Source organism: Neodiprion lecontei, chromosome 3 (genome assembly GCF_021901455.1).
Source record: "Neodiprion lecontei isolate iyNeoLeco1 chromosome 3, iyNeoLeco1.1, whole genome shotgun sequence".
NCBI lineage: Eukaryota > Metazoa > Arthropoda > Insecta > Hymenoptera > Diprionidae > Neodiprion > Neodiprion lecontei.
The window spans coordinates 27,489,799-27,517,685 of NC_060262.1; the positions used below are offsets into that span (position 1 = coordinate 27,489,799).

Genomic DNA, 27,887 nt, shown 5'->3' on the forward strand with positions numbered 1-27,887 from the left:
GCGTCCATAAGAATATTATGCGTACATACATACACGCACCATTGACAGGGCAGTCTAGTTTTGTCGGTATTCTACATTAAAAAATAAATCCGACACCACCTGCAGTGAGTGCTGTTGCACTGATCGTGAGCCAAATTTTGGCGCATTACATGCGCTTAGCTGTCTTACACGACTTGATTTTATTTTTTAAGCCACGGTGAATGGATCGTATTATCAGCTGTTAAAGTGTACAATAATTTGTGTTTAAAATCGAGAACTGTTGACGGGCCATTGTGCGGTGTGTATGATCACAAAGAAATCGTGATCGCGTAATTGGTTAGAAATAACTTGGGAGTGAAACGCACAATTCGCGTCAGCCTCAAATTTAGAACTGTGCGGATGTGGTGCGGCACGAGTTTTTCTTGCATGAGTTAAAACTCGTGCGAAAATAATCTCTGTAACTTCCGCTTCACGCGTGAGTTAACCTCCACGGCAATGGGCGTTACTAATTGTTTTGCCCAGTGAGTTTTCTGCGGACTGTCGAGTATACTTTTGTGTAATCTGAAGCGTTTACCGAACATACGTCAAAAATGGTTTTCGAATCGGTCATCGCCGAACTCCTCAACAAGGTGTTAGGCGATTATATTGAAAATCTTGACCACAAACAGCTCAAGCTGAGCTTGTGGGGAGGTAAAGATAATTTCTAAACTATACCGCATCTTAACGTTTATTTGGCAATGCTTTTCTTAGTCCATTACAGGACTTGTAATAGAGCTTGTAGCTCACGGACGAGGAAACTGCAAGTGAGTCAACGTTCCGTGTAAAGTTGGTAGCACTGTAGAGTAGAGCGTTTTGAATGTCAAGAGAGCAAAGCAGATACGCGGAAAAACTATTTTGTTAAAATCATTATGCACACATACATGCAGTATATTATTTAACTAATAAATTATTTTCATGCACTGAACGCTGTTATGCAACGGAGATTATTGTTCTTATTTATATTTATATTTTGGCTGGCTATAAATTAGTCTTTATTTGTGAGGATAAAAACTATTTCGTTTTTATTCGTTTTACGTTATCACTGTCTAACCGTCATAATTTGTTATCACATACGCATGAAACTCATGCGTGATGAACGCTTTGCTTGCCGAATTTCACAAACTCAATTATTAACCAAAATTTGCTTCATTTTCTGGTACTCAATAAAATATATCATTTAATTAAGCCTAATATGTCATTCCAATGTAATCCAACCCAAGCCTTAATCGATCCTGACACGAGTGGTTTTAGAAATATACTACACGCATTGCAAATTGTTCTTTCTTCCTTTCTTCTTGTCACTGTATTAAACACAAATTACAGTACATAACCAGCAACATATTTCAGAACACATACCTTGTAGTTTCTTGATTAAACAATGTATCATGGTCCATGTCCTGCTAATTCCCAACACTTTTTTACAGATTTGATTGACAGGACAAGGACTTGAATTTGGGTTGAAATATATTTCCATTTTATTTAAAATATTCATTTTTTGTGTATCAACTTATCTCAGCTTTTGATAACGAAATTTATCTATGATCAAACAACAGGTTTTCCTTTAATCCTATAACCCTGTTATGATAATATACGATGAACTGCAGTACTCTGTCTTTATTACGATTTTATTTTGCTGAGAACGTAATTTTTCGAAACCAATATACATTTGTTAATCTATAGAATTAGGCAGAAAATTTTACCGAGAAAATAACTGTAAAATTTAAAATCAACCATAGCATCAGTGGTTGTTTTGTACAGCAATTGATGAAGTAAATGGAAAACAGATTTGAGTACATGACAATATCAAGGAAATGGAAATATTTTATTTCTCAATTTTACCTTGTTTACAAGATAGATGTAACTTGTACTCTTTTTCTAACGATAAAAGTTTACACCTATGTGGAATAAATCAATTTCCAGCATGTTGATGTGAAATAAATTGATTTATTTCACTTATTAGAATGATGTAAAAGAGAAATAAAAGGTCAAGGTCAAACCTAGATTGGATTAGTTTATTTGAGTATAAATCATATGAATGAATTACGAACTGCTATGTAACATTTTTACTATTAACCACTAATCTTTATATGTAGAGACTGTCAACACTTTGCAAAAATGCTTTCCGGCAATAGATTATCGAAAGAAAACTTAATTTATGATTTGGAGTGGTTCCTATGAACTCTAATCGTATCGTTGGCACAAACTCAAATTAAAAATAAATTGGTTATGTCAAAAATCAAGGCATCCTTAAATATCAAAGATAACTTACAACATTTCATCTCAAAAAAACTTTGTTAGATTTCATTTCAGAATTGTTACTGGACTATTGATTGTTTTATCCAGATCTTGAGTCACCAAATCAGGGCTTAAATTGAAATTCAGAACTTTGATACCATTTTCTTAACAGGCTTGTACGCACCATTGATGAAGCGTACTCGGTTTCATTCGCAGTTCTTCATTGCGTATACATGAAAAAATGATGCTGATAAAAGTCGGAATTCTTAGCATGTTAATGAATATGGCAATTTATCACCTTATTTTTACCTGCAACAAGAATCAAAAATCAAAACAAGCTTTTTCTGATTTTCATGTTGCCAATTATTCTGACTGGTCAATGTAACACGCAATCAATTTTGCAAGGATTATTATAATTTATATTTCATATTTCTATGATGTCTGCATTGTCAAAGGACAGATTCGCTCAACTAAATTTCTTTCTTCTAAATTTCTCTTCTAAATTTCCTACATGGTTTTTTATATATCAATAGATGAAAGAGATAATCCAATTTGTAAAGTTGGTAATTTTTTGTACCACCCACTGATTCCCGAACTTTCTTCCAAGCTTAAGACGACAATAAAGATCACGGCTTAAACTTTTTTTCACACATATCACTCTGTCAGCTTATCTTAGAAGTTTCGTAATAATATTCAGATATTTATGGTATAATACACAGAGATGTGAAATTTTAAAATATCAGGTTTAAGACAATGAAGTTCAGTTTTTTATGCATTCCCTCAGAATTATTTCAAAAGAATATATTTGTTTGAATTGGTTGCACTTGACATACTTTTTATTAAGAAATCAATCGTATAATAAGCACTTACAACAAGTAAATTTAAATTGATTATTGATCATTTTTTCAGGGGATGTAGTACTGAAAGATTTATTAATAAAGGAATCGGCACTTGACAAACTTGACCAACCCATCAAGTTAGCCTATGGCAGGCTGGGTAAGTACACATTAAAATTAGACAATAATAGTCATTCAGCATTGAATCAGTATGAATTGTAAATTTAAATGTTTGTATCAGTGCTCCAATAGTAAACAAATTCAACGAATACACCTTGAGCATTTAATGAATAATTTAGTTTTTACAATTACTGTAAGACTTAAAATATCGGCTTTACTCCCAAAATATTTCCACACAGTTGATAAGGTATTAATGTTGTAATCCAGGTGAGTCATAGGTCAAGAATATGTTTCATGTGTAGCTTGTAGTGCTACTCTTTATATGTGACGTCCTACCTTCGACTTAAGTAGCTTAACGTGATAACAAATACTAAGCTCATTTGGTACTCAGACATGCGGTGAATAATGAGTCAATAATTTCAACTACAAGTGTCTTCAAATCTTGGGCTGTAATATCAGTAAAAATTCTGAACTTCATTTTTACCAGTAATCATGGGAAAAAAATATCACCCATTACAGTAAGATTAAAATTTGATATCAACCATTAGTATGGTCAAGATGCATGTTTTTATTTATACAGATTATCGTCAAATTTGAGCCTAAGCTGTTCAAAGATTATTTATAATACAATAAACGATGTTGACATCAAACACTGATTTCATGAAGTTCTATGTAGCTAATAGCATGTTAAGAATTGTGGCTTTTCATTTAGATTTCAAGAAATATTTAGTTATATTTTGCACATGAAGTCACTGCATATTTAAAGATGTGTTCGAAGAATCTTTCTCGGTATAAACTTGTTATCGATCTTCACTAACGTTGACATTTTCAAATTTTAAGGAAAATTAATCCTGAAGATCCCTTTCAAGGATATGTGGAATGGCCAGGTGGATGCCATTATCGAAGAACTTTATTTGCTGGTTGTACCTGGTAGTCAAACGCAATATGACGCAGAAAAGGAAGCCAAAACCACACTCGAAGCTAAGCAATCTGAAATTGCCAGAGTAGAACGAACAAAACGAGAAGCTGAAGTTAAAGGTGTATAGAGTAAAAATTCATAAACAATTGACCAATACTGAAAATGATAGCCAAATCTACCAGTCAAATTCCTCAAACATAGAAGCATAAACAGTAACTGTTAAGAAAACGTTTTAACTGCTAGTTTTAAGTATTAGTTTGAATGTCATAGTCTACAAGTGCTTGAGTTTCTTTGTCTGATCAATTTCAAGTTTGAAACCTTATTAGGTCTACAAAGAAGTGATATTCTTGAGCACCTACTCTTCAGTGTTGAACATCATAGAATTATTATTCATACTAATTCAACTTTTACAGGTCCAGAAAAACTGGATGATTCAATGGTTGAAAAGTTGGTGGCTCGGATGATTAAAAATATTCACGTGGAAATAAAAAAGATACATGTCAGATACGAAGATCATACATCATTTAAGGATGCTCCATTTGCCATTGGTTTTACTTTGAGCAACTTTACAGTTGAAAGTTGTGACGAATCATGGACAACAAGTGGTAATCTGAAAGATATGCATGCCATCGCTCAAATTTACAAAGTTAGTTGAAGTTGTAATTCCCACTTCTATAGTTATATAACGTTATCGGTATATGTGGAAAGCCATACTCATTTTCAACCACTGTAGTATTAATAACATTAATAATATACAATACCTGTTCTTATGTTAATTAATAATTAACTGATCTAGTTATGCACTTTGGATGGGTTAGGAGTTTATCTGAATCCAACATCAGAGCAGATTAGTAACCAGCTTCAATACAATGAACGATACACTGAACTTTTTACACAAGGAATTGCTACAATGGATTATAAACCTTTAGGCTACCAATACCGTGAGTAATTATTTTTATTTTTATCAGCGACAACAGCATAATTTCATTGTATATCTCGATGATGTTTTAATTTCCATTTTAGTTCTGGGACCAATAAATGCTAAGGTAAAATTGAAGTTGAATCCAAAACCTGAAACCGATGGAAGTAATTATACAATTCCCAAAGTATGGATGGATGCAGAAATGCAAAAGTTGAAAATAGGATTAACAAAGCTTCAGTATCAAACAATAATGAGATTGGGCGAAGGCTTGGACAGGGCACAAAAAGCTGCCCCGTATAAGAAATACAGACCAAATCTAACATCGTACCGGGGTCATTACAAAGAATGGTAATGCCATGTATTTATAATGTTTTTTTCTAGTCTAGTGAATACTTTGCTATTACAAAAAGAATGATTAAATGAATATAAATTTCTGGGAAATTAATTTGCTGCCTTGAAAGTAATGAGGAAAAAGTTGTCCTTAAAGTGAATTGAATTAACAGAAACTGAGCGTTATGTTTTGGCGCCTTTATGTGCAACGAAAATTGACCCATACACCCACTGACAGTAATGTTATTTAGGTGGAAATTCGCATATACCTGCGTTTTGGAGGAAACAATTCGTAGGTGCCAAAGAAATTGGGATTGGAATCACATGAAACAGCACAGGGATACCTGTCGTAGCTATGCAAAAGCTTATCATGCAAAACTGACTAATAAAAAAGTGGCACAGAATATTTTGGATCATCTTACAGAATGTGAGAGAACCTTGGACATCTTTAATTTGGTCATCATTAGACAGCAAATTGAACTAGAGGTATAAACTCAATGCCTGAATAGTTTATCTTTTATGTTAATGTTGTATCAATCTCTAGGTCGAACGGCTAGCAGAGAAAGAAAAAAGTCTTAAGGCAAAAAGAGGCTGGTTCGGTTTTCTGTGGGGAAGCAGTCAAACAGAGGAAGAACAAGATCTTACTTCAGCGGCAGCTATTAGTGGGTTTAATTACATTGTTGTCATTTTTTTTCCTAATTGTCAATTCATATGTCATAACATATATTTAAATTCATAAATTAACATGAGTGAAGTCTATTAATCAAGTGCAGGTCCCTGGTACAGAGCCCAAGGGATGCCCCTCTTAGCATCGCCACCCTTTGCATAACGCTAGTAGTCTTGCATCCAGCTTGCATGGATAGCAAGGAGGAAAGGGCGGCGAAGGGGGCAGTGCGCTTGTCCATCAGTGCCAGATAATGCGAACTATGGTTGGCGACACTAAGAGGGGCACGTAAGAATTTTAGTCGAGTGGGTGGAATATCAGAGGCCTGCTCAAGTGGCAGAAGACGTTTGGTTTGGTTCGATAATTTTATTAATATCTTTCCCATAGCAATATTGGGAAACATTAATACAAAAATTGGAAGTTTGGAATAATTGGTGTTTGTAAAAACTGCTAATAAGAATTAAGATGTTCGACAAGGGCCACAAATTTCCTGTCTGAATTTTAAACAGTTAAATAATCTTAAATATTTCTCAGTGCGCAAATTTGAAGAAGCGATGACGCCGCAAGAGAAAGAAAAGTTGTATCGAGCTATAGACTATCAAGAAAACTCTGGTTTAACTCATTACCCTGAAACATACGAGGATGTTGACTGTCGTTTCTTTCTACATGGACTCGAGGTTTTTGTACTTGATACTGAAAAAGAATTCCCTCAGGTATTGGATTTGCAGTTCAATGGTGTTCAGGTTGGATTTAAATCACGACCATCTGGTAATGGCATAACGTAAGTGTAAATTTCAGGTTGTGAAGTTTTTCAATCACGAGAAAGTTTTAGCTTAGACGAATATTGTGATTTAATGAAAATTTTTGCGCTAATGCTATTTTATAAATGTTGATGTAATATAGTTTTACTAACAATTTTAGGGCTACTGCTTCAATCAACAATTTGAAGCTGCTTGGTGTTAGGCAACAGGAAACAGTTCCTGTGTTATTGTCATCCGAAGAAGAAAATTCTGACAGCATGTTATTTGCTGTTACTTACGAGAAAAATCCAATTGATAAATTGTGTGGAGATCGTGTTATAATCAAGTCTACTTCCGTACAAGTTGTCTACGACGCACATACCATTATTGAATTAGTTAGTGTATTCAAAGTACAAGATAATTCGACGTTGACTCAGTAAGTACTAAATAATTCACCATTGAATTTATACACACTTTGAAAGTTTTCGTAGCTTGGGCATGATTTGTTACTGTTCTGAATTATGCCTTGTTTTTTTTGTCACAGAATTCAAGCTGCAGCTGCTATGCAACTAGAAGGTTTGAAAGAGATGTCCGCATTAGGTCTAGAATATGCTATCGAGAAGCACTCTATACTAGACATTCAGGTATAAATAGTGACACAGAGTTTTGGATTGCGTTGTCACGAAATTTGAATGTATTACTGATTCTGAAGTACAGCTCTATCCATCGTGAGATGGCATTGCCGTATATAAATTGTCAATTTAAGTGTGATAATTGTTTACAGGTTGATCTACAAGCATCTCAATTGATTGTACCGCATAAAGGTTTTTATACAGGCAATGAATCGTTGTTTGTACTCAACTTGGGTAGCTTGAAAGTAAATTCCTTAGCAAAACCAAGAGATAGTGAAGCACCTGCTACTGTTAAACAATTAGTTGACATGGGAAAATCCGAGGAAGATATTTTAGCACAACTCAGAACCTACAGTTATGACAAGTTTATTATGAAAATAGTGAATTTTCAGGTAATGCTCCACACTCAGTGATCTATTAACAAGTCGATGGCTATATTATGCGATTTCATTATTGAAGAAATGCGTACGTTTCAATTTTAATTTTTTATGATTCTTATCGAAAATGTTACAGGCACTCGTATGTTTGCCAAATGAGAATTGGCGTGAAACTTTATCTACTGGTGTTGTGGGTTGCATGACTGTGTTGAAACCAACTACTTTGGAAATTCAGCTTGACAAATGTTTGATTCTTGACGATCCTTTACTGCCTAAAATGAAAATTCTGGGTCAGCTTCCATCCGTAGCTCTCAACATATCTGGTGGGTGGTTTGAAGCTTCATCTCGTCTTCCTTATTATCAAAAGTATTTATACGACTGTGCAACAAAACATTGAAAAGTTCTGTACACCAGTACTGTTCTTATTTTCCTTTCAAATACTTTAACAATCTATTAGGCTGTGAATGGTGAGCGATTATCATTGTATTCGTATGATAATTATGCAGTTACAGTATGTGAAATAATTAATGTAATGACAATAATAGCGGTACGCCTTTAGCGAGGCAGTATACTGTTAGCTCTTATAACTTGGAATATTTTCAGATTCAAGATTGTTAGAAGCGATCACAATTGCGCATAGCATTCCTCTACCGCAAAACGAAGATGTACCTGCACCACAACCATTGAGTGTATGTTATTCCATTTTGTATGTGACACATGCTACACTTTTATCATGTAGGACTTTCCTTCTTAAGAAATTTAAAAAATATTTACTCATAATTGAACGCTGTACATGTCATTGTTAAAAAAATTCTATCGAAATTAATTTTTCATTCACCATTTTCAACATTTCACTGAGTGAAGCAATCCAATTCCTAGATAATAGAAACAGACATCTTATTTATTTTTCCTGTCACCAAAGTAAATCTTTCATGTTTATTTACATAGACCAAATCAGCCTCACAATTATCCTTGAAGAAAGAATTGTCTGCAATTCCTTCTATGATTGAAAAAAAACAGTCAAAGGTTGCTTTAAAACAAACAACTGATTTGGAAGCCAAGTTTGTAATGAAAGGTAATGACATCAAGATATGTTTTTTTATGTTGTGTTACGTATAACTTTTTAGTGCCCGAATGAAGCTCTCTTTAATTGTAAAAGAAGAGTAGAATTGAATATCTAAAATATTGTAAAATCATCTCTGCGGCTTGAAATATTGAATGCTGAGCAATGAAATGTTTCATTCCTTTTACATGCAGAATTCGTTGTCACACTCGTGCAACAAGAAGGCTCTGCAGATTCTGAGATACAACAGCCTTTCCTTAAAATTGAAGTATTAAAGTTGGAGGCAGAGATGGTCCAGCGATCGTTTGACCAAGATGTAAAGCTAAGACTTGGCGGTGTACAAGTCACACAGTATCATGACAAGGGAGAGATCTTCATGATAAACACCCCCATGGCCAGTGGCATTGAAGAATATCTTATTATAATTCAATATGTAACTGTAAGTCGATTACTCCCGAGTATTAAACACAATCGGATTGTTCTAGTAGTTCTAATTAATGTAAATTACCTTTTCAGGTAAATAAGCATTCTCCAGAATTCTCCACAGTCCATGGTTCTGTTCTACAGTTATTACAGATGGAGTTTACCAAGCTGGATGTATTGCTTCACCAAGAAGCTATCATCAATGTTCTTAAATTTATCTCGAATGTTCAGGTAATTGTTTTCTACTTTCACGAAAAAAAATTATTATGAGAATCCAACGAACTTCTTCTAATTATAGAAGTTTTGTATCCAATACAGTTTATACACGCTGTTTAGGTTACTGAATGATTGAGTCATAAAAAATGGAACTGGCTTCACCGAAATATTCATATTATTTTATCACTTCAGCCTTTCCCTCCTAGTCAAATCAAGAAGTAATATGCTCAGATTGTCGTAGCTTCAGACAACTATTGGTCTTAATGTAAATCTTTCATTACATTCAGGGCAGGGTATCTGCAACTACTGAACATACTATTGAAACTGAAGCAGTTATATCAACACCAACTCGGTTTGCGACAATTCATGAAGAGGGACCTCATTTGATAAATGCAGGCAAACAGAAGATTCTTAAAGCAACAAACCAACGTGAGTAATTTCACTTTCAATCAATTAGTTTTCCTTGGAACATGTTCGGTACTGTACATGCGCACTATGTACAGTGTTAAGTACGGCCTAATTACAATTTATAATTATTTACACTTGTAAATTAGAAAAGACATTAATATTTCGTAAGTTAGACTAAATAAAATACGAATTACATTTAAACGTGAGGGAATAGTGTGAGCTTAGAGCACTGTCCGTACGTAAAAAGTACATTTTTAAATTATTTGGCAGAAAATGTATATTTCATGGTAGATGAAGTAAGGAAGTGATATTTAATTTCATAGAGTTTATTTAAATTTGAACAATTGAATTCGGGAGTATTTTTTACTTTCTCAATTTGAGAAATTTCAATTGAGATTAAAATCCTGATTTTACTCGTATGACTAAAAATTAACACGTTTAATCATAGTCTTGATTAAAAATTAGGAAATAGCTCAATACTACTGCATGCGATGCATCGGATAACCATGACCACTATCCGATTGTCCACGTGATAGCACCAATTCAATGTTTCTTCTACAGGTAAAAAAAGAATAGTCGTTGAATGCATAGATCTTAAAATTCAAGCAAGAGTCGGATTAATAGGAATAAAAATGGCCAGCGATGCCATGGACATCAGTACATTCCTCATAAAAAATGTAGTTGCTGGTTATATTGTGAAGACATCTTATTCACAAGCAAATGTGAATATTGGTTCAATTCAAATTGCTGATCACAGTTCAACGTCTATTTATGAGAATGTAAGTGTAGCTCATGCTTCAAAATATTTCAAACGAAATACTTTTGTTGAAAGAAAATTAAGATTGCCTTTTATTTTTCACAAAAATTTAGTAAGCATCTCTTCTCTTGTACATTAATTAACAATAAACATTTTTATTGCTTCCAAAAGTGATAAAACGCGGTACACTATTACCAAAACAGTGTAGACTAAAGAGCTACATTTTATATTTTGTTTCCAGATTATGTCAGTAACATCATCAGAGTCTTTGCAAGTTCAAGCTGTAATTTACAATGTTGAACCATGGGAAGTTGATAAAAATAATATGTCCATAAAAGTAGTTATGGGCTGCCACAGAGTAGTATTTCTCAATTCATTCGTAACCCGTGTCATGGTAAATATAGAAATATTAAGTCTATGCTTGTAGCTACGTGACCAATTGTAAAACTCAGTTAAGAGTTTATAAATTTTTGTTTACAGAACTTTTTGAATCATTTTCAAGCAGCGCAAGAAGCTATCAAGGAAGCATCGGCCGCTGCTGCCGAAGCTGCAAAAACCAATATTAAAGATGTACAAGAAGGAGCGACCCGGATTGAACTGGGCATTAAAATTAAGGTAATAAGGCAAAAAAATTTGATTGTGGGTTATTGTCAAGTATCTGTACATATTTTATTGGTACCTGTAACAAGCATATACTTTTCTGATCTAAGTGTTTCAGTGGATATTTGAATCAAACTCAGATGTACTTAAAATTCATACCTTTCGTATTTTGGAGAATTCAATCCATGATTTTCCATTGGTTTATGATAATTAGTGCATACGTAAATTAAAAATTTTACTGGCAGCAAGATTATTATTTTTGTAATTTTATAGGCTCCAGTAGTTTATATACCAATGAATTCTAAAAGTGAGCATGCGTTAATGCTTGATATGGGTAATCTGACAGTGACCAACACTTTAAAAAAGTTAGAAGTTATCAGCGAAGATGGCAACTCTCCTATAGTTGATGAAATGAAAATTGATCTACAAGATATCAAGCTATCAAGGTGTCAATTTTTTTATTCCATTACACGGTTCATCTTCATTTATCAATCTAACTTAATCCCGGCATTCTATGTTTTGGTGGTAATCGCAACCAAACACTCATCAGCATGTTAAGCCGTCAATAAGTGTTTTTTATTTTTAAATCGAAATTCACATTCTATATTCTATTTAACTGCAAATATCCACTGCATTATTATTTTTTACATAGCCACAATAATTGTTTCGTTCTTCGCAGGGTCAAGTTGAATAAAAACGAATTTGTCACTGATAATGAAGTTTTGTTACTGCATCCTCTTAGCTTCACTTTCCTAATTAAACGGAACCTGTCAACAGCATGGTTCACTGCTATCCCTGATATTGACATGTCTGGTAGATTGAAAAAAATTGAACTATCAGTTAGTCAGGCCGATTATGGAACAATAATTAAAGTTTTGAACGAAAACTTGGGGGAAACTGTAGACAATCCAGAACCTGATGTTGCCCAATCTTCTAAAGTCTCACCAGCAGTGGAATGGAATAGACAACAATCAAGTGAGAGAAGTTAAATTTATGTCCGTATATATTCACATATTGAATTAAAATAATGTATGATTCTTTTGATATATGTATTATTTAACTCTTTGCTTTTAAGTCTAAAAATACCAAGTTTACTAATTATCACCAATATCATAATTTATCCACAGTCAAACCAGATTTAGAAATTACAAGGCAAAGTGAAGTGACAAAACCACAGGAACAAAAACAAATACATACTCTCGTGAAATTCGAATTCATCATGGACAGTTTAGTTATCAATTTGTTTAGTGGTGGATCGAAATTGGTACGTAGCTTACAGAAATTTTCACTTTCTTGTTTTTTACTTCTCATTTCTACATTCTCAGATAACAGAGGAAGTTATTCTAATCACCACCAAAATGAAAAGTTGAGTTCTCACTAGATCTCCTCAGGAATGGATAGACCGATTTAGATGAAATTTGGTCCATTTATTTCGCTTTATCTAACTTACAACTGATTAGACTTTGGAGAAAATTAGACCAACCACTTGACTTTCTTTTGTAGTGAATTGCAACAAGAAGTTAAACCTTTACTTGTTTATTTCATTCAATTTGATAGCTCTGAAATTTCCCTTTCGACTATGTACGCGGTAATCTCCAAATACTGTACTTCATTGCATATGGTAAAATAATTCACCATTAATTTGTATTATTAATGCTCTCCATAATATTTGTTTTTAGCTCGCGTCTGATACGTCTCCTTTGCATCTGGCGGAAAACGGGCTGGCCAAGTTTAGTTTGTCTCATTTCGCTGTAAAGGGACGTATGTTTGGTGATGGTTTACTAGCAACGTCTATTCTTTTGATGAATTGCACTTTGGATGATACTAGACTAAACAGAGAAGGGTCTCTGACTAGAATAATGGAAAGGATCGATGAACCACTACAAAAAGACGAATCAAGTCCCGAAAAAGATGCTAAACCCATCAGAAGTATGGTGGACATGACTCTACGAAAAGGAATAAATGATACTTTTGGTATGTAATTTATGCCAGAACATGTACTAGGTTTATGTTTTAGTTGAATTGATTTAGTTTGAACAGAAACGAATAGTGTTTGCATGTGTCGCTAAACTTTTAATGAATTGCGAGATCGGTAAACTAAATATAATGCGATAATTTAATTTATTTTTCAGTTGACGTTCGAGTCTTTTCATTCAGTATAATAGTGTCCCTGGATTATCTAATGAAAATCAAAGATTTCTTTAATGTTGAACAACCACCATCAACCCAAACTCCCCCAGCCATTGTACAAAAGGGCGTCAATGAAACAAACACCAAAAAGAATAAATCATCTGTAAATGTTCAACCTACTGCTACGATGATTACATTAAATCTCCACATTGAGAAACCAGATATAATTCTTCTTGAAGATATGGACAACATTGACTCGAACTGCATCATACTAAATGTAAGGAAGAAAATTGATTCACGTGAGAATGTAGCATTCCAATGGTAGTGATTTTTTTTCTATAGTTATAATAAGTCCACAAAATTCAGCAGTATTGATTACAATTTTTTTCTTTCACAGACTGAGGTGTTGTTGAAGTTGCGAATGGTAGGTGATCATCAAACTATTTCAGGCTCCATCAAAGACACGTCAATTCTCACTGGAATCTACAATCCGTTACGGAGGTCAGAGTCCATATATCAGGTATAGATTGACTCTAAACTTTAATTCATCAACATTTTTCCACAAACTTAGACTTTGAGACACTTGTACAGGATAATAGTTCAAAGTCTGTCTAATCTAAAATAAAACTGTTATTTTTAAAGGTATTGAGACCCTGCAGTATTAGCTTGGCAGGTTCTACACCAGAAGGAAAGGGTTTACATGTCGATATTTGCTGCACCGACATACATGTTTCAGTTTCTCCTGGTAAAAATAAATATCAAACTATCTTGACCGTTATTAAGAGTTCAAAATATGGTTTTGTATTTTCATCAAATTACATATCAACAAGAATCTGTTTTTCGCCACTTCGATAAATGAACAAACTAAGTTTTTCGTATAAAGGTGCAAAAAAAATTTTCTTCACAGGTGTCATTGAGATACTAAATAAAGTCGTCCAGACAGTGACAAAAGCGCAAGATGATGACGAAGATTTGGTAAAGCCAGAACCAAATTACAGCGGAGTTTGGACAATCACTCCCTTCAGAGAGAATGATTATTGGTTCCTCAAAGCAGGTAATATACAGCTTATCTAACAGTAAATAGAAACAGTAACAGTAGTCTAGATAAAATACTATTTTATGTCACATTATGCCGCTTGAATCGTCGAAAGGTTTTGAAATTTTAGTTTATTATTTACAGAAACGGGGGTTGAAGCATTTGAGGATTTTACTATCAATGAAGGTTCAGAAACAGATTTTGGTTATAAACATGAACTTGCCGTTGTTAGCGCACCTACTATTCTTCTAACTCTGGAGGCTGGAGTTGGAAACAAGACTCTGCCTATGTTACTATTCTATCTCGGTTTCCAAAGCAACGTCAATGATTGGAGCACTAGGACTGTAAGACATTGTCTAATTATCAATACGAAATATCGATCGAAAGTGGTAGTTTAGTTACTGCTAAGTAAAGTTTATGAACTTGTAGATGAGTATAGAATGTACTATGACTTTGGCTGTGGCGTACTACAATAGTTGTTTAGCTTTATGGGAGCCCCTGATTGAACCCATGGAATCAAGGAAACATGGAAAGCGCATTTCATCGCCATGGGAACTGAACACCAAGGTAAATTATTACAAATTTTCTAATACCCAAAAGGGTGTCTCACTTTTATTTGATTCAACTCATTTCGTTTCATTTAGATTCAATTCCACGACCTTTCGATAGACTCACCATCTGCAAGTGTTGCAAGTCCAAGTACGGAGAGTGACCCAGAAGTACCTCAGCAATCAGCTAAAATGTCTATAGATGTTTCGTCGACGGTGAGTAATAAAAGTCTATAAAAGTGATTACAAACTTCACCAAATACATCGATTAGATTTTTGACAAGCTTCTCGTTACTTGCTATCACGTATCTAATATTTCAATCTAACGAACATGGTTCAGTAAGGTATTCAATACTGAATTTATGTACTTTTAACTAGGAAAACTTGGAATTAACCGTCACCAAGACGTGTCTTGATGTTCTGAAACAACTCGGCAATGCATTCTCGAATGCTATGGAACCTGGCAAAATGCAGGTAGTCAAAATGGCACCGTACCTATTGAAGAATGAGACTGGCCTATCAATGACTCTGCATTTGGAAAATGGTTATTTTAAGGTAGAGAAAAATAACTATTGAATTCCAATAAAAGAAATGAATCGCGTCTGTTACGAAGTTTTTTTGGTACTCCAATAATCATATGCAAAGACAACGATACTGAGTAAATTCATTAAAAATCAGAAGCCATGACGAGTTATTTCATTTTACAGGTTATCGACGATCCGTTAGCAGCAAGTAATTCTAGTACTGGATCTTACATGGAAGTAGTACTTGAGTCCGGAGCCTCTGTGGAATTGGCTCCTACAGTCGTGAAATCGGCAAAGACACATATTCTGGATGAACTTAAAGCTGAATCAGTGAAAATCCAAAGTGACAACACCTTTGTCGTATCGGTAATAATTTAATTTCCACTAATAACGGTTAATAAATTTTCGTATACTGTTTCAGTCAAGTTATAGTCTACAATCATAATTCCTTCAAATCTAAGTACTCTATTTAACTACCGGATTTTTGTCCCAAGTAATTAATTTAAAATGCTGATTTGTTGTCAATCATAGTTTTTTTTACAATTCGTATAATTTACTTAATTACACAAATATCATACGCTATGGACTGTTAATAATGTATTGAATTGTTAAGTTTATAATCAATATCCAAAAACATAGAGATTTTCTTCCAAGATATTTATGTACACATGTACTAAATAAATTGCAGTTTAAAGGGATCGAGAACAAACTTGAGGTACCAGTATTAAGGGCAGATAAAAGGTACTTCTCATTGAAGCATCGTGGCGATGGAGCCGATGAGTGGGGAATAATATCTGATGTAGTAGTAGAGGGTGGAAGCACCATTGTTACTCTTAGAAGTGTACTTCAGGTAAGCATTGACCGTTATGTACATGATCATTACTATTGTTATTGTGGCGAATATTGTTATAGGTACACAATCACTTTAGTGAACCGATATCGGTTTACTACATGACAAAAAGGGGAAACGAAGTTGAATGTGTTGGTACCGTAGAACCTGATCAATGTCTCAATCTTCCAATAGATGCTGTCTACACACCAACCAATGAGTTATTCTTCAACGTTGAAGGGTATCTAAATTTATCACCATTTTTATGTGCGGATCTTGTCAAATGTGGTGGAGATACCAATTATCATCGATTTTTTTGCAACTAATCAATAATTACCGATATTTGACATGTATTTGTAACCTCCTCATTACAGATATACAGTATCGATAATTCCATTTATCTGGAAAGATCTACAAAAAACAGTTTCCATGACAAAGCTTTTGCAATGTGAGCCCCGATCCCATCAAGAGTACGTCGAACCATTTTACATAAAGGTAAGACCTCCTGATCTCCAGATAACTCGCTTTCTGAGGTGTGTTCAAAACCACATTGGATATCATATCACCTTCAATCATGCCCGAAATAATCATTAAAAATATATCGGGATGCCATGTGGTGATATTTAGCAAATTGTAAAAGTAAATTCAATACTCTTAATATTCAATACTCTTAAATTTCTGATGTGGTTTCGATCCTTCAAGAGCATAGGATAATGTTTTCATTTTACTAAAATTATTCTTTGCACACTTGCATTCTGTCAGAGGCATCAGCTATATGATAGTTGCAGTACCTATGTATACATAAAAAATAATACATGTCCCGTAAACTATACCTTGAATATACCTGGGTACTTTTAAATACTTATACCTGATGCTCGCCAAAAACACCTTTATATGATCTTTCCTCGCTAAGGCATTATTCTTCTTCATATTAGTGATATGTAAATATGCTACTCAAAATGTATGTTGCTAAATGCCCTAAATTCACAATGACATATGTTACGTAAATCGAATGAAAGTTGGTTCATACTTAAGTGAAATGTGAATCGCACTAGTCTACAATGATACGTTGTGTACACCAAATCAGCATTTCGTAGTGTTATGGTGTTAAATATCTGTCAAAACTTTACTGAGTAATGTGAAAGTGATTAAAATTGTGTTAGGTGAACCAAACCAATAGCTCACTATGTTAGGCATGAAGTGCACAACCGCGCATCTCGAAATTTGATAGTTAAAAATGGAATGTATTGAATATATATTTTTATTTGATTTTATTTCCCGGCTTCTTATTTAATCATCTGCATTCACAAATTTATATATTGCTTAACATGAAATGCAAAAAATCGATATTGTTTCAAATATGTCAGTAATTGTTGTGAGAAGTGGTATTGTTACGTTACTTTTTAGAAATTTTTCTAGATGTAATCGAGTAATACAATTTACAGATGATAAATCGCATTTTATTGTGTGAGAAATTAATAATATAAACATTTATATCATTCAGGCCTTTGTTTAACAGTTGCGTGATAGCTTTCGTGATGAAAAAATTCTTTGTCAAAGCTTATTGAACTTCTCTACCGGTACTATTCTTCATTTTTAGATGTTTTTCATGATGATCATGGTTGGTAGTTTCCTCTGTAATAACAACACTCTTGGTTTATTACTAGACGTCATCGACTGGCACAGCATATTAAATCGTTCTATATCTTATGTCGAGCGTAGATGTTCAAGTATAAATAAATCAGAAGTACCCAAGTATCTGGAAGGACCTATCCAGGTACTACCGTTCGATAATCAACGTCTGTTTAACGCCTATGCACCCTGATTATCAAGTAATATAAAATGTGAAGTTTATGCATGTAAACAATTCCTCAAGCTGCCTAGATGATGATTAGACAATTTATATGAGATATTTAATAGTTCTAGTTAGCTTACTACAATTGTCTAATCTACTCAATAATTATTCCTATGCATGGTAGATTTTCAGTAACACTACACACATAGAATAATAGCTTTGATCGAATATTTTATCACTTTGATAACTTTTCTCTATACTTTCGGTGATATTGATCCCATCCATCCTGATATGTTGGTGAACATTCCTATGGATATTGTTAAGCCGATGATAATTTTTTTAAAATCAATCATATTTTAACGCATCACATTATTCCAAATCAATGACTCTCAATGAGACAAGTGAATATACAGTGACAAGGATTAGGGAAAATCATTGCAATTATAAATGCATTTGGGCATGTTTTGATAGCCTGCTGAATAGGCTCGTGTTTCACTTTTTTCCATTGCATCTTTTCGAAAATCAATTGCAAGTTTAATTGCAAAACCTTTTTTGAATTTTCAAAACTTTCAAGAGTTATTCTCAGTTTAAGACGACCAAATAATAATGTCACAATGAAATTCAAAAGCCTGCAACTTTTGTATTTTCGAGTGTTTGATGAAAAGATTGAAAATTATAATCAAAGTTGCATATTTTCATTTTTTAATATCGGTAATAAAGCAGACCAAAATTTTTTTAATGGGTCTTAATAGTGGGCCCTATTATGAAAATCTTTTCAATGAACCTTACTGCTCATGGCATAATATAGTTGCTTCTTTATGATACTAAATTAACTGAATCTTTTCTACATTCTTACTTTGTATCTACTGTGCACTTTGCTGAGCAATTGTGTTGCATGACAAAGCTTTCTTATTTTACAATTTCATATTATTTACGGAATAATATATTCAGATATTTAATTCTTAGGTATCTATAAACCAAACAGTGTGTAGTTGCTAGTGTATACATATGTTTCAGATTTCAATACAGCACCAACAATAGAAAAAAAAGAAATTGATTTGTTTAATTGTATTAGTTATACTGATATTGAATTTGCAGGCAGTCGGAGAAATTGAACAAGTTTACTTGGAGAATACAAGTCGACATACTATGTCGAGTACCTCTTATAACATACACTTATATCCTTCGGTGTATCTAAAAAATTTTCTGCCATTAAACATCGTCATTTCTTTGCCCGGTATTATGGATGAAAAACTCGTGGAGGCCAGCAAAATTTTACCGATATCTACAATTGAGCCTGGACGGTCTAGTATTGTTATAAAGGTAATCAGATTTTTAAGAGTAATATCATACTTACTTTTAATCATTATTTTATGAATAACTTTTCTAATGTATTATAATTATGTCTTTCTAATATATATATTTTTGATGCACTAGTTACCACAGTACTTAGAAAAAGATTGGTCATGCAGAGTTGAAATTCAAGCGAATCCACCAGAGTTCTCAGTCTGCTCATTTGAATCATACGACAGTCCACAAAGGGTTGTTATGGACTTAGGCATACATACGTCTTTCAAACACGGCTCTTTAATCATGGCGTTGTACTGCCCATTCTGGATGTTGAACAAGACAGGATTAATGTTGTATTACAGGGTAAGTTTATCGATGTTTTAATTATGCTTGCGTTTCAAATTTTGAAGTACACTAATATTGTATGACAAAATATTACATTTGAGGAATAACTTTATTCGTGTTTAATATTCCTTTCAAATCCAATTTTACGTCCCGTAGAACAATCTGCTGATGAATTTCCTAACATGTTGCCCTAATACTACATGTTACTTATGTATTAATGTATTGTTTTCACGAAATACTTAGTTTGAGGGAGAATTCAAGAGACAACGTTGGCTAACTTTGTCTGTGTACCCATTTTCCTGGAGATTCTAACAATTTAGTTGTAATCGTATTCATGACTCGTAAATACAAGTTGTCATTAAATTGTGTCACTTTTCGAGAAATTGAAGACCCAATCTTCTAACGAGTATAAGTAGATAATGATTACTTTTATATTCTTTTTAGCTCTGTATAAAACTTATCTTAATTTATCATAACTATTCAATTGCTTGAGCATGTCATGTAAACATTTTAAAGATAGCTCGTATGCTTATGAGGTTTGAAAATCAACAATGATAATAAATCTCTAACTTTGATTGTTACTAACTCTGTACAAACTTTAGTAGGATAAATTTATATCTGTACTTATCTTGTGGTTGTTGGCATTCGTAAGTAATTGATGAAAGTATAACTGTGTTACAATTATTTTACAGAAATCGAGTAAGTCCGCAGGCAAAGATCATTCAAGTCCCACCAAGGTAGAAATTAATATATTCTCTTCAGTGTTAATTTGCTTAATTTAGAATAGGTTGAGATTGGCGGCTTCTGCATATGAATGGTGTAGGTGCACTTCCTGGTGTAGGTCATACATCGTATTGTGCAATTGAGAAGTTGCATGTGGAGAAGGTGTTTGTGTCCAGAAACCAAGTCTATTATTTAGGTGGTACAATCGAAGTATTTTTTTAGACTTAATATTGCTAAATATTTTACTTCCATGTAACATTAGGCTCAAACATTTTCTCACGAACATCTTTTTTTCTGGGTGTAATTCATGCTGAAAGGTACATTTCAGAGATGGATTTCCAGTCTAAAACCTCATCCGCGTCGTGGTGAATATGACAAGAGAAAAGGAAAATCGGTGATTGAGTACATATGATTTAATTATGTTGGTTTCATTTTTCTTTTTGATTTAGTAATGGTTTTTTCATAACAGTCCCAATTTTCTGTTATTCTTCAAGGCAATTCGTATTCACATAGTTTGTAGTAGTTTGTTGAGTATTATTTATTGTTTCATTTGTTGCCAGAATGTTTGATTGAATTTACAGCGTTTTTTAGGGAATTGGTCAACATTGCCATAATTTATTACAGCTTTTCTTATAACACTTTCAACACCATCATCGTACCATCGACGTTTTAATTGCTGTGTTATGTAGATACTAATATCTTCCGATTATGTATAACAAATTGTCATTATATCTTAAGATGGCAGTTTGTTTCTCCAATTAGTTTTGCATACAGTCTTTTTCAAATATTCATTAGTACATTCCCAATTTTTCTCATTCAGAAAGCTACAATTGTCTACATAATATGAGCAAACCTGGTATTAGAATCACTTAGAAATTAAGCCTTACCATTTGCAGCATGAAGTCTAGTGGAAAGCTACGTAATGATACTAATATGTATGATTAATTTTTAGTACACCGGAACTTCTATTTATATTTGCATGTTTATTATTTTGGCAATTTATATGTTTTATCACTGCAACATATGCAATAATATGCCTAAGGAAATTCCAGTCTGTTATGAGCTACTGTTGAATACCGTGTGAAATCATCGTTTTTTATTACCTTTACAATGCTGTTATTTTATTGTTTATAGTCAAACAACCAGATGCTGTTAAATGATGGTTTTTTCATTGTTTTCATAATTTAATTCACTAACTAATTACATCACTATGCTGTACAAGGAGAAAGGCATTAAAAGTAAAATAAATTGAATTTTTACAACTGAAATATGATTTGCTTTCATAAGTGTGAAAAAATTTGAACTGACAATATTTTCTCAAATATTTTGTTTCTTTTTCAGAGTTCAGAGGACAACTTGAATGTTCTCTACCATCCGGAAACTTATAAGGGTATTATTTTGTTTTCGTTTAGTAGAAAAGCATTCTTTGGAAAAAAGAAAGCGATGATAAGAGTTGAAGAGGGAGAATGGTCAGATAAATTTTCTATTGATGTTGCTGGAAGCAAGGGCGTCGTTTCTTGCAAATACAAGGGTCTTGTTTATCAGGTTCGAAAAATTTCAATACAAATTGATGATGTTTAATTGAAATGAATTCAGATCTAAGATTTTTAATGTTCTAATAATAATGGCTCAACGAAAGAATGATTTTAATTAAATATAAATAATATAGGCACCTGAATGGTTCTGAAGTAATGTAATTTGTACATCTTCTTTCAGATTGGCGTCCATAACCAGCTGACTTACAACTCATTAACCAAGCAAATTACGTTTACCCCATATTATGTTTTGATAAATAACTCCGATTTCTTTATTGAATGCCAAGAAAGTGAGCGACCCGCTGACCCTCTCTTTAAGGTCAGTAAAACAACCTTTGAGAGAAATATGCATGCTTTTAATAACTACCAGCCAATAACATCTAAACCGATATAGATACCTCCTGGTGAATGTACTGCTTTTTGGCCTCGTTCTGAACAAGAAGTGAAAACGTTAAAAGCGAAAGTAGTGGGTCATCCAGAGACAACACCAGCCTTCATCTACACCGACGTTCACACAACATTATTAAAACTCGAAAATAAGGTATTAGTATTTCAAACCAAAACTTCTACTCTTGAGCACGAAATCTGATGAATTATTTTATTTTCATGTAACAGTATGGTGGGATAAATGTTGACGTGCAGATTAATGAGGGCGGAATATATATTTCGATGTCGGGTTACACTCCTGGAAATGCTCCCGCTCTTATCATCAACCATACTTCGCACACTATCAATCTTTGGGAGAAAGGATCCATGAATGTCAGGTACCTCAACTAACATAACATATATGACACAAATAATGCATTGTAAAACATTCTGTTCTGTTACTTAAATGTAATAATTACAGATCAATTCAATCATATAACCGGATGTTTTATACATGGGAAAACCCTGCTGGATCAAGAACGTTAGTTTGGGAAGATGGAAATAAAAAAGAAATTGAAAATGATCTCCGGCAGGTAAGCTCAATTGTTTACAAGATTTTAGGGAATGTATAGTGACATTCTGCATAGGATTCATTAAAAACAACGAAGTGATCCTATGAGGGATCAGTTTTGGGTTACGGAACTATAAAAAACAAACAGCTATTCCAGTGTTATTATTATTATTGTTGTTATTATTGTTATTATTAAAGTGCTATTATTTAATTTTTCTAGGATAAGCTAGGTCCGTTTACTTTGCCAGAAGTAGATGAAGAGGTATTTTACGTTACGTTTCTTGACGGCATTCAACGCGTACTGTTGTTTACTGCTAATTTGAAAATTGCCGAAGACTGTGAACTGGCTGGAGCTTTGGAAGCTAATGATCAAGAAATCACGCTAAATATTCATGGTGTGGGAGTGTCATTAGTGAACAATATAAGTAGAACCGAACTTCTATACATGTGTATTGCCAGGTAAGTTATAGATTTTATTGCATAGTTCAGTAATCAACTTTCAGTTTGCGCATACTTATATTAAATTATGAACACTATTTAGAATTTATTGCATAGAGATACAAAGAATAATCGATGATTACTACATGACCATAATAATGACTTCCCAGCTCTGGTGTTATTTGGGAAACGCGAAAATCTCTTGGGGGTCAGTGGCGCGCGTTGAGTACAAAAGATGTAATTGCTATCGAAGATGGATACCAGAATTATCTTCGTGAACTTCAAATTGGCAGAGACCCGCCGTATCGAATTATGCTGGAACCTAAATTAGAGGTCGGTATTTGCAATAGTTTTTGTACATGTACATGATTCAACCACAATATCATAGTATCTATAAAATTACACACGATTAGTAAATTTATTGTATCATAATTTTTCGGGAAATAACGAATTTCTATACATATCCAGGTTGACTACCTCAATATGCAGATGATGAAACCACATCGCCGATATATCCATCGCACTTTCCAAACTGGATTATGGATGCAGTATCGCTCATCTGTACATCAAGTACAGTTGCATGCCAAAATAAATCGTCTTCAGATTGACAATCAATTACATGATTGCGTCTTCCCAGTGATCTTAGCTCCAGTTCCACCTCCAAAGAGCATTGTTCACAGTTCGGGTAAGATGGCTACATAAGGAACAAATACCTCAGCATTTGAATTTGCAATTATATCTGCAGTATAAATGGTAGTTTTATTGCTGTGTAATTGCAAAATAACTCCGTTACCGAGTGTAACTACATACATACAATTTCAGTGATGAAACCGTTCGCTGAACTAAGTATTCTCAAACGCCTACTGGAGCACAGTACTGTGCAACAATTCAAATATTTCAAAGTACTCATTCAAGAATTCCACATCAAGGTCGACATCGGATTCATTGGCGCAATTACGGACTTATTCAAAGATGATGAGGCCAGTGATGCAGAAGAGGTAATGATACCGTAAAATATTTTCTGAAAACAAATTTCATTTGCACGTTCAACGGAGCCAAAGTATCAATAAAGTACTTTTTTCCTCTCAAGCATATAGCATTGGTATTACTCACTGTATGAAAGTGATGTACCCATCTCTGTACCTATTAAATTGATTAACTTCTCGAAATCTCTAAAGCTGTTGTATGTTGTTGCGAAATATATGTTGCTATTATTTTTACACAGTGATCACCAACATCGTTGAATTTTAAAAACAAAATAATTTCTTAACACTCTGAAATTGAGTATCCTAGGTGAATGTCTTAAATCCTTTGCAACGTTTAATCAAAATTTGATTTGCATCGAATGGTAATTACGTTGAAATTTTTCATCTATAGAGTGGACTGTTTCAACAAGACATGAAGCTAGTCACGGAGCCTCTGATGTATCATGTCAGTCAAATAACTACAGCCGAACAAAAGAACTTTTTCGATTTGTTGCATTTTTCTCCACTTAAGGTTTGCTTATTATTCAATAATTTGTAGACGCAGATCGACACAATTTGTCGTTATAATATCTTCGGGGCACATACTTTCATGAGCTCATGTATAATTTGTTATTGCAGATTCATATAAGTTTTTCAATGACTGGAAGTAGCACACAATTGCCACAAGTATTAAACGTATTATTACAAGGGATCGGTGTTACTTTGACGGATATAAATGACATTGTGTTCAAGTGAGTAATAGCAAAATCAACTTACAGCAAAGTGTGCAGTCAAAATGAGTTTGGGTTCTATACTTTTCTTGTCTGTTGATTGGCTGAAAACTAGAGAATTTGCACTCATCTTCACTGTGCATTTTTTTTTTGTAATTCGAATTCGCCATATATGTTGCTTTATATCATGTAAGTTTACAATGTCACTAATAATATGCTACATCGAAAAAGATAGAATAATACAAAATGAATTCATTATTACAGATTAGCATATTTTGAAAGACAATTCACCTTTATGACGCACAATCAATTGACATCAGAGGCAACAAATCATTATGTAGGACAAGCGATCAAGCAAGCTTATGTTCTTGTCTTGGGCTTAGACGTTATTGGAAATCCATACGGTTTGGTGGTCGGTACCATGAAAGGGATTGAAGATTTGTTCTATGAACCTTTTCAAGGTGCGATTCAAGGTCCTGGTGAATTTGCTGAAGGTTTATTGCTCGGAGTCAGAAGTATGTTTGGGCATACTGTTGGCGGCATGGCAGGAGCCGTATCAAAAATTACTGGAGCCATGGGTAATTGAGAAATGTTTTATTCAAGATAATTATACTTTTGATTTGATATGCCTCAATATTTTTTTGCATAAAAAAACTACTGCATTCAGAGTAAACATTATTTGTGATCTAGTTAATCACAACTTACAATAATTCGTAGGCAAAGGTATTGCTGCCCTCACGTTTGACAAAGACTATCAACGTAAGAGGCAAGAACAATTAAATAAACAGCCAGCTAACTTGCAGGAAGGTCTTGCACGAAGTGGCAAAGGTTTGGTCATGGTAAATATAATCTTTATGTAATTTAACACAATTTATCCAGCATATAATGTTAGTCATACATTTATATAGTAAACTTCAAATACGATTATAAATTAATGTATTATTGAATATCAAAAGCATAACACATAAGTAGTATTTTGAAATGGAATACAAAAACAAATTTGAAGGAAATGCAAAAATGAAAAGTATAAAAATTTTTAGGGAGTATTCGACGGTGTAACCGGTGTTGTCATGAAACCAATATCAGGTGCAAAAGAAGAAGGCGTTGAAGGATTCTTCAAAGGATTTGGAAAAGGTGTTGTTGGATTAGTTACACGACCAACTGCCGGTGTTATAGATTTTGCTAGTGGTTCATTTGGTGCTGTTAAGCGGTGACTATAATTTTTCAATAATTTTATGCTAATGTATGTAAATATGCGAATCTGTGTCAAATAGTGCCAAATTTCTGCGTTGTTTGATTTAAACACTTTTGCAAATGTTTTTTCCTTAGTTTCTTTTTTTGTATTCATATCTTGAAAAATAACTGAATGAGCTATGTATCATTCACAAGAACGTTTACTGCAAAAATTCGATATTTCAAGGACCATTGACATGAAGTAAAATTTAAAAAATTATGTGCGACGTGTGGAAATGTGCCTTACATTTCAACGTATTTTTCAATTGCACTACGGTTTTTCGCATTTGTTACAGGGCTACGGAAATGGGCGAAGAAGTGAAAAGAGTCAGGCCACCAAGGTTCCTACAACTGGATAATCTTGTTAGACCATATATTCGACACGAAGCGGATGGCAATAAAATTCTTCTTGTAAGTTATAAAATTCACTGGTGATTATCTTTAGATTTCATCACCTGAAATGTATATTATGTTACATTATAGATGTTACACACGTGGTTTCTAATCTTTTCAGTAATTGTAAATCAATGTTCAAATATGTGGACTGAATGATTAGAAAAATACGTGTAACATATATTTATTTTTAGGAATTAGAGAAAGGAAAATATGCCAATACTGACATTTATGTGTATCACGTCAACGTTAACAAGGATGTAGTTTTGCTCACTGACAAACGCATAGCCTTCCTTGTACACAACGATTTGTTTGGCGGCTGGCAGGTTGGTGCACTTATCTTATTTATCCATCATTTGTGTTCTAAATTTCAATATCGATACGAGGTGTGATATTAATCTTTTAATTTGGTTTTCAAATCAGGTTGAGTGGTCTTACACATGGACAGAAGTTGGTAATACACCAAAGGTAGTCGAAAGAGGAGTGGAAGTTCCAGTGAAAGAGACTCATAAGAAGAAGAAACTTGGAAATTTCTTTAGTGGCACTGATCACGGAAAAATCATATTAGTTTCAGACCCCGAAATAAAACAGGTTAGTGTTGAAAATTTTCTAGGAAAACCGTGTTCTATGCAATCTATGCAATATTATTGTCGATCAACAGAATTGGTTTTAATTTCATTACGATAATTTCATGCATAGCATATAATTGTATTTTAGTGTCTGAATATAGCATTTTAATTGTTTTTAGTGATAAAGCAATTTAACCACAAATACTTTTGTCCAAATCTGTTTAGGTTTTATGCAGGAAAATTGAAGAGCAAATCAAACAAGTTTCATCATAAGTTGAGCCTTACCGAAAATGTATTTCACGGCTGAGTTTATCCTATCTAGGTAAAGATGCGGAAGTAATTGTTATAAGACAAGCAGAGCATCTATTCTCTTTATACCGATATATAAGCTAAAGTTTTCTCTAATACAGCTATCAAACAATTTGAAATCTTTTTCTATTAATTCACCTGAAGACTGACATACATAATATATACATGTGTACGAAACCCAGCCCAGTATGACGAATAAATGCACTGAAAGTCTAGAAGTAATAGTAATATATTTTCAGTTGTATATTAATATAATTTTATCATGCAAATATGTAGGATACCTGCATACAAAAGTGC

General features: G+C 33.5%; 1 protein-coding gene across 5 annotated transcripts; it reads left to right on the forward strand.

Annotated features, from left to right (window-relative positions):
* Positions 1 to 27,812, forward strand: LOC107219867 (vacuolar protein sorting-associated protein 13). Of its 5 annotated transcripts, XM_046735723.1 has the most exons (60): positions 1 to 669; positions 3,163 to 3,249; positions 4,050 to 4,247; positions 4,542 to 4,774; positions 4,925 to 5,069; positions 5,152 to 5,398; positions 5,632 to 5,866; positions 5,925 to 6,042; positions 6,579 to 6,825; positions 6,966 to 7,220; positions 7,329 to 7,428; positions 7,569 to 7,808; positions 7,930 to 8,116; positions 8,397 to 8,482; positions 8,742 to 8,868; positions 9,051 to 9,295; positions 9,373 to 9,510; positions 9,783 to 9,924; positions 10,465 to 10,682; positions 10,902 to 11,054; positions 11,141 to 11,275; positions 11,534 to 11,706; positions 11,940 to 12,235; positions 12,388 to 12,524; positions 12,940 to 13,234; positions 13,393 to 13,667; positions 13,788 to 13,910; positions 14,033 to 14,135; positions 14,298 to 14,444; positions 14,571 to 14,770; positions 14,856 to 14,993; positions 15,071 to 15,190; positions 15,353 to 15,529; positions 15,682 to 15,864; positions 16,187 to 16,348; positions 16,411 to 16,568; positions 16,702 to 16,822; positions 17,928 to 18,104; positions 19,221 to 19,445; positions 19,560 to 19,775; positions 20,450 to 20,494; positions 20,809 to 20,874; positions 21,822 to 22,025; positions 22,197 to 22,334; positions 22,410 to 22,556; positions 22,631 to 22,779; positions 22,863 to 22,974; positions 23,173 to 23,411; positions 23,561 to 23,723; positions 23,859 to 24,075; positions 24,213 to 24,388; positions 24,768 to 24,887; positions 24,995 to 25,107; positions 25,351 to 25,664; positions 25,804 to 25,925; positions 26,127 to 26,296; positions 26,616 to 26,730; positions 26,907 to 27,038; positions 27,136 to 27,303; positions 27,507 to 27,812. In XM_046735723.1, the coding sequence occupies exons 1-60, from the start codon at positions 570 to 572 to the stop codon at positions 27,552 to 27,554; spliced, it is 10,020 nt and encodes a 3,339-aa protein (XP_046591679.1). In that variant the 5' UTR covers positions 1 to 569; the 3' UTR covers positions 27,555 to 27,812. The 5 variants fall into 5 exon arrangements, with proteins under 5 accessions (XP_046591679.1, XP_046591680.1, XP_046591682.1 ...); XM_046735724.1 differs by lacking the exon at positions 20,809 to 20,874; XM_046735726.1 differs by lacking the exon at positions 17,928 to 18,104.
* Positions 27,813 to 27,887: the final 75 nt, after the last annotated feature.

Coding starts and splice junctions, on each gene's coding strand:
- LOC107219867 (XM_046735723.1), top strand. CDS start 570: ATGGTTTTCGAATCGGTCATCGCCGAACTCCTCAACAAGGTGTTAGGC. Junction 13,235..13,392: donor AGGAATAAATGATACTTTTG/GTATGTAATTTA, acceptor TTTATTTTTCAG/TTGACGTTCGAGTCTTTTCA. Junction 26,297..26,615: donor TCATTTGGTGCTGTTAAGCG/GTGACTATAATT, acceptor CATTTGTTACAG/GGCTACGGAAATGGGCGAAG.